General features: G+C 41.1%; 1 protein-coding gene across 1 annotated transcript; it reads left to right on the top strand.

The window, feature by feature from the left end:
• The first annotated feature begins 1838 nt into the window (after positions 1 to 1838).
• LOC149029371 (G-type lectin S-receptor-like serine/threonine-protein kinase LECRK3) lies at positions 1839 to 4959 on the top strand. The gene has a single exon (XM_089141673.1). It carries the CDS (start codon positions 1998 to 2000, stop codon positions 4461 to 4463), a length of 2466 nt encoding a protein of 821 aa, XP_088997799.1. The 5' UTR covers positions 1839 to 1997; the 3' UTR covers positions 4464 to 4959.
• Positions 4960 to 10047: the final 5088 nt, after the last annotated feature.

Below are 10047 nucleotides of genomic sequence, written 5' to 3'. Positions count from 1 at the left end.
ATCATACCTGTATCCAACGGCTACGATCTCACATAGATGGACGGTGGGAGATGAACGATCACATCATCATAATGGCAGGCATTTATGATGAAGCGACAAGTGTAACACGTGTCAATCACGCACGAGCTACGAAAGGACGTGTTTCAATAGTCGTGCGAAATTGACGGCTACTCATGAGTGGGACGTTACAGATTTCAAGAAAGAGGGTATTGGTCGGTCCGACCAACCCCCCAAAAAAATAATACTAATAATATATATTCCCTTTAGCCGATCACAAAGTTCTCGACCACAAGGGACTAGGGGGCTTATGTTAATGACTAAAATGGTCATTCTATATCCCCCGGTCTGAACCGGCGGTTGCACGATCCGACCAGGTTTACAACCTAACAAGATCCGGCCAGGCGGTTCATGGTAGGACCGACCACACTAAAAAGTCCATCTAGATAGCAGTATGAGATGGCCTCACGAAGGTAGACTCCTACCACCCAACAACTGGAGAAGAGAGTTAGTTAGGTAAAATGACTCTTCTGAAGAGTTACTCTCCTACAACAACTCATAGCAGGGTTATTCCGAATATAACTCTATCACCATACACTATATAAACACCTCTGGTAAACACTAGAGGGCAGGTATTCATACTTCTTGTGATCAATTACTTGAATTCTCTATTGAGTAGTTGAGATCATATTATTGGCACTGACTTGTTCGTCGGAGACGTACCTCAACCCCCCAAGGTCGAGCTTGTATCTTGCAGGTTCGTGACAGGGAAGGGCGAGCGAGATTCCGTATCAACAGGTATTAATAGATGTATTTTTAATATTTCTTCTTCGCTTATTATAATGATCTTTTTAGCGAAAAACTATAGAAGTATGTGCAGAATTAAGTGCAAACAACAATTTTTAAATTTACATTATAGTGCAAAGAATTTCTTTCTTTTCTTTTCTTTTTCTTTCCCCTTCATCATTCATGTTGTGACATTGAGGAATGTGAATTTAATCATCTCATTATCAAATTAGGTTGACTCCTATTTTGAATACTTATTGGAACTTAAACTGATAAGGAAGTGTTTTAATTATCTAAAATCCAATATAACTGATACACTTAAACCATGTTTGCTTTGCAAGAGATGGATACAACGGAAAAGATAAGAATAGAAAACTTAAAATGAATAAAAAATAAGGCATGGTATTTTGTCAATGGCTAAGGAAAGAAAATATCATTTTCATATATAATTTATAAAAAAATTATATTAACTATAATATTAATTTTTTGTAGGAAAAGAAAAGCGATTTCACTAAGAGAAAAACAAGAACATGAATCTTAGGTTTGATATTACACTATAATACTTATTGAGAAGACTCTACAAAGTTTTTTATGAGCTTTACTTGGATGCACAATAGTCGGTTGAATCGAAACTTATGGTTGAGACCAATTACCAACTATTTGTTCTGTACTTACCAAAAAATCACTTACGTGAAACGAAGTACAACAAATGATCAACATGATAAGTTTCGATCTAGACCATAAACTGCATGGTACTCACTAAAACAATTTTCATTTTTTTTATATTCAAACGTTCCAGGCTCCCGTGGTAAGAAGTTGAACATATCCATTATAAGAGTGATAATTCTAAAAGAAATTGACAAAATATTATTCCCTCTAACCACAAAAAGAGTATCCGGTCACTCGCTATCAAAGTCAACATTATTTACCCAATAAATAAATAAATAAATAAACATTATTAAATTTTTTAATATTTCTCATAAACAATTTTTGTTTTCCCTCTGCTTCTCCTCCATCTGCAGGTGCAATAGTTAATAAAAATATCCTATTCTTAAACAGCAAAAATTGAAAAAAAGTCAAGCCCTCAGTCAGTCGTGAAATTTTGATCAAATGGGCATGTCCCTACCTTGGAGTAAACGATTTCTTGAGAGAGCTAACTTGTTAGACAGTCAAATCTTGCTCATAAAACTTTTGAGATCTTCGGCAAATAGCTTATGGCCATGATTTCCAGTCTTGCCTTTCCTGTTATCCTCTTCATCTTGTCTCTTCTTTTTCTCCTCTTGGTTGGCTGTCGAGCTAGAGTGGTGTTGGATTCTCATCTCATAGCTGGCGATGGAGGTTCATGGATTTCACCTTCCGGTGATTTTGCCTTCGGATTTCGCTCCCTTGAAGATAAGGATTTCTTCTTGCTCTGCATCTGGTTCAACCGAATACCAGATCAAACTATTGTTTGGTACGCCGATGGTGGTAACCCAGCACCCAGAAATTCCATAGTTGATCTTACCAAAGATGGTCAGTTGGTGCTTACAAATCCTGAAGGCCATCCTTTGTGGAAAGCTGAAACGATCAATCCCGGATTTGTGGCTTACGCTGCCATGCTCGACAATGGCAACTTCGTGCTTGAAAGCGAGAACTCTGATCGCATATGGGAGAGCTTCAGCCAACCCACAGACACATTGTTGCCTGGCCAGACACTGCAAGTGGGTAGCACTCTTTCTTCTCGGCAATCGAGCACTGACTACTCAAGGGGAATGTTTCAGCTCCGATTACTCTATAATGGAACCCTCGTTCTCAATCTTGTTACCCTGCCTTCTTATTATCCTTACCCTCCCTACTTTGCTATTGGGGCTAATCCAGCTGATCATCGTTCGACGTTGGTCTTCAATGAATCAGGCCAACTTTATATAAAATGGAGTGATGGATACATGGTGGATCTCTCACCACCCAACAGACTGCCAAGTGCTGATTTCTATCACAGGGCAACCCTTGGTGTCCGTGGAGGATTTTATCTGTATGCCCATCCAAAGCCTTCTCATGGTGGTGGTACTAAAGAATGGTCAATCGAGAAATCATTTCCCAAGGATGTCTGTGCAGACATTAAAGGGTTACTAGGCAGTGGTGCTTGTGGTTATAATAGCTACTGTGAAGTAGTTAATGGGATGCCCAAATGCAAATGCCCACCTGAATACTCACTAAAAGATCCAAACAACAGTTTTGGTGGCTGCAAACCAAATGCCCCAATTGTTTGTGAAGATGGTGAGTCTGGTTCTCCTGACACTCTGTTTGAGTTCAAGGAGTTGAAAGGCACAGATTGGCCATTATCTGATTACGAAAGGATTGAACCCGTTAGTGAGGAGGACTGCAAGAACTCTTGCTTGCTGGACTGTTATTGTGCAGTTGTTACCTATAAGAATCTAAAATGCTGGAAGAAGAGGCTTCCTCTCTCCAATGGGTGTTTCAAGGCAAACTACACTTTGAAGGTTTTCTTCAAGGTAAGGCCTGCAAAATCTTCAAGCATGAAGAATAAAGGTCAAACAATACCTATCTTGCATGGATCAATGGGTGGTTCTTTATTTATGATTAACTTCCTATTGTTAGCTGCAATTTGTCTGACTGCTTTTATTGCATACCAAAGAAGATCAAAAATTAGTAAGCTAGTTTCCAGCATTTCAGAGAGAGATCTGGAACGGAATCCTCTCCAACCTCAGACAGGGCAGGGGCAGGTAATTGGAGACGAGCCAGGTCTGACTAATCTGCAATCATTTACGTACGAAGAACTCGAAGAAGCAATAAATAGTTTCAAGGAAATATTGGAAGAGGATGATTTTAGCATTGTTTACAAAGGTCTGCATGCTCTAGGCTCTTATAATCTGGTTGCAGTCAGGAGCCTAAAGAATCAGGTTCAAGAAGGTGAGAGTGAATTATTTCAAACAGAGGTAAGTGTGATGGGCCAGATAGACCACAGGAATCTGGTTCGATTGATAGGGTTTTGTGAGGAACGGCCAAACAGGCTTTTGGTATATGAGTTCATGAGCAAAGGCTCTTTAGCAAGATTTCTCTTTGAATCCCCAAAGCCTCACTGGCATCAAAGAACCCAGATTGCAGTCGGGATTGCAACTGGCCTAGCATACTTGCATGAAGAATGCTGCCCCCAGATCATCCATTGTGATATAAAGCCTCAAAACATACTCTTGGACGATTTTTTCTGCCCAAAGATTTCTAACTTTGGATGGGCAATGACAATGATGCCTGGCGAGGTCTTAACTTGTAGAAGGACTAGAGGGACTGCAGAATATATGGCCCCAGAGTGGAACCTGAGAGAGCCAAATACAGAAAAGAAGATCACTGTAGAGGTGGATGTTTATAGCTTTGGTGTGATGTTGTTGGAGATTATATCTTGTAGGAGTGCTGCTGATACAGCATGGAGTGGAGAAAACAACATAACATTCACGGGCTGGGCTGTTAACTGCTACAGAAATTGGGAACTTGAAGATTTGGTGGATGGGGATATGGACGCCATTAGGGATGACGAGAGGCTAGTCACTTGGTTGATAGTAGCAATTTGGTGTATTAAAAAGACGCCATCAGAGAGGCCTACAATGAAGAAGGTGTTACAGATGCTTGAAGGAACTGTCGATGTTTTTACTCTTCGATCTTCTTCCTCAAGCTCTTACTGTTAAAAACTGTGGTCGCTATTGTTTCAATTCATTCACAGCATTGAAATTGACACTAATTTTCAGCTTCAGACACCACATACAGCTTTACATTGCACCGCAAATTCTATTCTGATGCAGAGCCGATTCCTTTGACACTAATCAAGATCTTTGCTTTTCTTACTAAATCTGAATATACTCTTCCATGGTTCATTCACTTGAATATATATCCATACTAGATCAATATGCTAATCTTTTTGGTTTATGCATCAACATGAATCTGATAGAAAAGATATATGCCTTCTCTGCATCCATTGCATGCCACATTTGATTGGCTTTATCTTGGCCTGTGCAGATTATGTGGTTTATTCATTGGGCAGCAGTTGCCAAGATGTATCAGTTGAATCTGTCATGTATTAGGTTTTAGGATGTTGGCATGAGTCTCCCTTCATACCAAGGAGGATCAGCTAGGGTTTGTCCCACATCAACCAGTTTTACCCTTTCTTTTAATGATAAAAAGATAATTTAAAATTTCCAGTGGAAGGACTTTTTGTACAGAGAGATTGAACAGGGCAATGCGTTGCAATATACGTCATTTTGTCTGCAAAACATTCAGACTTTTGTCTTAAAAGGGGATAATAAATAATTTGAGATCTGTCATTGAAGATACCTTTGAGATTTGTAAAAGGTCAAGGACTAAAATCAATGGGAAAGGTGTGAGTTTGGCCCTGGTGGCCCTTCCATGGTCTCCATTCCAATCCCTCACATTAGATTCAATATTCATATCTCTAAAACACAAAATCTTCTGCAATCAGCGGAGGTATTTCTATCTTATTCCCTTCAGCTTTTGCATTTAATCTCACTTCTCATCATGATTGAGGCTGTGGAGGTGAAACTGTTGGCTAAAATCACAGCAAACTACTGGCTGAACAAAATATAGGAAAATAAAAAATCCAGTTCTGTAAAAAACAGGTAGTCTAGCTTCAATGTCCTCCATGGTTTCTTTTTTATTTTTCTCATTCTTTTTCATTCCATCATCCATCCAGCTTCTCCATGCTTTCAATATTCACTCTTGAGCAATTGTGCAACTGCTTTAATCAGGTTGTGACTTGTGACTGGACACGCTTTAATGTTTGATTGACTATGTATCTAAGTAATTTGGTGACAGTGCTAGGAGTATTTGGAGCACCTTTCTTTGAATGAATAAAGAATTTATTACCAAAGGAAAGAAAAAGGAAAGGGGAAGAGAACAACGGAAGGGAGAGGAAAATCCCTAAGAGGACCAATGAGATCCTAAGCAAATCAAATCAAAATAAGCAAAGCACAAACCCTAGACCAAAGCCAAGTAAGTACAAATGTAAAATTAATAAGGCGCACAGCCTAGAACCAAAATCCAGACATGAGGGAGAAATTAGTGCAACCTATTATTCTTTTTCTTCTTCATGAGGAACTTGAGCATGACAAAAAATCCTCATCGAAGTGATGTCATCCTTTATTAGATCCACTACTTGGCCTGTCCAGATTATGTGGTTTATTCATTGGCAACGGTTGCCAAATTGTATCAGTTGAATCTGTCATGTAATAGGTTTTAGGATCAGAAAATTGTGATATTGGCATAAGTCTCCCTTGATACCAATGCGGATCAGCAAGGGTTTGTCCCAGATCAACCAGTTTTACCCTTTCTTTTTACGATAAAAAGATCATTTTAAATTTCCCGCAGGAGGATTTTTGTATAGAGAGACTGAATAGGGCAGTGCCCTACGATAAGTACATCATTTTGTCTGCAAAACATTCAGACTTTTGTCTTAGAAGGGGATAATCAAATAACTTGAGAGTGGCCATTGAAGACGCCCTTAAGGTTTGTAAAAGGTTGTTGAGGGAAGGACCAACTTCCTCGAACGGTTCAGGTTCTCCTCGGACTTGGTTCTCCTTAGCCTCCTGGAATCAGAACAAAGGTGAGAGTGAGCCGCCTCTCAGGACGAGAAACCACCTCCAATGATTAAGTCAGTCCTTAAAGAAGAAGCTGAGAATAAATGTTTGAAGAATAAATGCTAGGGATTCATGGAGCGAATGTTTTTCGTATAGTTATGTGGAGGAGTAATGGCTGGAGAAGCTCTACCTCTACCTGGGGGTGCTGCCTCTATTTATAACGAACCTGTGACCCTTCCTTGCCTGCGATGGCCAACTGATCCTTCATGGTGGGGCTCGATGGTGGAGATGGCCTCTGTGCTATGGTGACGTTGCCCTTTGGCAACCGCAGTTCTCAGGGCAGGTGGGAGTACCTCTTGGAATCAAAGAGTCAACTCAAGTATCGGCCTAATGTGACATCGTTCCTTGGTTAAGGAGACAAAAAGTGGTGTTGCGATACCCATGGCAGTCTTAGAGAGAATGTGGAGCATGCAAGCTATCTCTTGTCATTGCACAAGCCTCAAGACATTTATTGCTGAAATTAATGCTGGGAGGCATCGCCAGCGAGGAGATATCCCGAATCCCCCAAAGGCCGCTTGCTTTACTAAAAAGACGCTGGGCTGCTGGGCAACGGGAGCAATTGGGCTTGTCATCGAGTCATTCCTGCATCGCCTGCCGTCGTCCGAGAAGTCTCTCGTTCCAGCTGGCGAGCAGCATTTGTCCGAACCGTGGAATCACAGGGTTGGTCTAACTGAACTGTCCCGGTCCAGTGGTTCCCTTCAGGTCATCCACAACAAAGGTCAAGGGCTAAACTCAATGGTAGGGGTTCGAGTGTGCCCCTCCTCCACGGTTTCCATTCCAATCCCTCACATTAGATTCATATATTCAATTAAGGCATATTTTTACACCCTTGAACACAAAACTTCTGCAATCAACTGAGGCATTTCTATCTATTTGCCTTTGGTTTTTGCAATTAATTGCACTTCTCATCATGATAGAGGCTGTAGAGGTGAACTATTGGTTTAAATCACAGTGAACTACTGGCTAAACAAAATGTGAGAAATAATAAAACCAGTGTTGTAAAAGAACAGGAAGTCCGGCTTTAATGTCATCGGTTTCTTTTGGATTTCATTGACAAACTATGGCTGGGGTTTAGTCCTCGTCAGTCAACTATGGTTGGGGTTTGGGTCTACATTCTCTCACCACAACCATTGGCATGAGTACTGGCGCATGTCAGGGTTTCTAATCCAATGCAAGGTCATACATCGACATACTACATGTAGTCCAGATACTTTCCCTATGGCACCAACCAACTCGGTTCAATATCCTTCTCTACTTAGGAATGACAATCCTCATGGACTGGCTACCTCTGTTGGACTCCATTCCTTAACCCTATGGTCATCCACATATTGTTGGGGTGGATGCTCTCATATCTCCTCATGACTCCCGACCGCTCGTTGGATGTCCATGAGCCCAAACCCTAACATATGCAACCCTATCAATGCATGATCAACAATGGACCACTGAATCTCCGCACGGACTAGCTACCGATGTAGGATGAAACAGAGTCACGTCACTACTATCACAGGTCATTCGGCTTTAATACCCCTACCGAAAGGGTAGTAGCATGTATGGATACCTAGCCATGCATTCTAGACTTCCTAGGTATATCATCTAGCAAGCATCAGTAAACAATGTCCCATACCACAACCCCTGATATCCCAAACAATTGATACCCAATGTGGATAACCTCCACCATAGTTACATCACATCATCGACCAACATCATATAACTAAACATCTAGCATCACATAGAAATTGAAGTACATCTCATCGTCATTCAGAAAACATAATTATTCATAATTCATATGAACCTACTGTTACAGCAAGTTACAAGATTATAAATGCATTCAAAGATAAAATAATTCATCATAGATTAGGTGAGTACATATCTGTAAGAATGTATCCGTACCTGTAAAATTGTAAAAGCTTACTAAAGTGTAATTAGACCTCACCCACAACAGTCCCAATATACCTCAGAGATCACCTAAAAATAGATTACAAAGTTATATTAAAGACAAGAGTCAAACTAGAGCAACAACTGGATTGACTGAGGTTTTGTGACCTAGCAGGTCGCTTGGGGCGATTGGTTGGGCAAGTGATTGCCCTAAGCGACCTCCCCAATTCTAGACTACTTCTAGGTCTGAAATTCTGACTTTTGATCTCCCAATTTCAATTCGATTTTGGGATGATTTAGATCAGGATTTTGTCCTCAAAGAGCCTACAACACAAGCACAACCCTAAACCCTAGAATTCTAATGATTCAATAACCACATCATCTCCTTTGATTAGATCAATCCTTTATTCGGATGCTAGGATCTGTTTTCGGACATGATCTAACCAAAATCTCTAATAGAGAATAGAATCATCACAAATAACTTACAATCACATCAAGGAGAATGGATCCACACTATTCAAAGAGATGAGAAGAGAATGTAGAGGGTGTGAGATCAACTTAACTCCAAAAGATTCACTAAACTGACAAAGGATTGGATCTTCTTTACAAATCACGCTTCCTTCACCTTCCCACACATGTTCTCTCCCTCCTAACTATCCACAATAGTAATCCAGAATATTATAATGAGAGAAAAGGTTGAGGTTACTTATTTATAGTGGACAGGAGCAAATTAGGGTTTAAATTCACTTGGGGTGGTTGATTGGCTAGTCTACCTTAAGCAACTGCCCCTAGTACTTTTCATTACTCGGGTGCTTTGCTTAGGTGGTTGATCCCAACTCAAACCTAACCCTAACCAACATGTTGGGGGGGGGGGGGTTCTTACCTTGATTACAGACATCTTCAATTACATCTTGACATCGACTGGTGATCCACTTTCCTAGTCCATTAGGGTTTCCAAATGGATCTCCCACGAGTTCCCAAAATGGTAGGTTCTTCATCAACAGAATCTAGATCCATGGACCCAGGGTATGGATCATGGACTTCAATCCGGATACTCCACAACTTATTCTAGCTGGACCTTCGGGTACTCGAACCTGCAATACGGAACCCGGGTTAGAAATACAGGGGTTGTTACAAGAGGGAAGGGGAAAAGTGAGATGGGAGGGCCTATGAGAGATATGGGCCATAGAGAAAGGAGAAAGAATAGGAGGTGGGAGGGAGTGGTGGGCCCTGAATGGTTAATAGAAGGGTGAATAAGAGTTGGTGGGAGTGGGTGAGTTCCCAACGGAGAATAGGAGGGGGAAACAAATGGGTGGGCCTCAAAGGGTGAATAAGAGGAGAAAGAGGGGCTTCATTCAATGAAGGGGAGAAATCAAGGGGGACAAAAGGGTTTTGCACAAAAGAAGAAAGTAAGGGGGAATGGGAGGCAGAGATGCAAGGTAAAGGGGAGGAAAATGACGGGCTAGCCAACAGGAGGGGCTCAAAGACAATGATAGCATCAGCCAAGGGAACAGGGATAGAGGACGCAAAAAAGATCTGTGGCAAAGGAGCCAAAGGCACAAAGGCCAGCAATGAAGAAGCCAAAGAGAACTCAAGCTAGGGATCCTATGTTGTAAGCACAATAGAAATGGCTTCTAGACTGTTATGGCCAAGAGGAGTGAACCAATCCTGGTTAAGAATCTCTAGCCTACCTAGTGAAGGACGTGACTTGTTCATGTGGGGGAGACATTGAGTTGTATCCAGGGGA

This window comes from Hakea prostrata, chromosome 1 (genome assembly GCF_041222555.1).
Source record: "Hakea prostrata isolate BN-2017 chromosome 1, UWA_Hpros_2, whole genome shotgun sequence".
Lineage (NCBI taxonomy): Eukaryota > Viridiplantae > Streptophyta > Magnoliopsida > Proteales > Proteaceae > Hakea > Hakea prostrata.
This window is presented reverse-complemented; position numbering and strand designations above follow the sequence as displayed.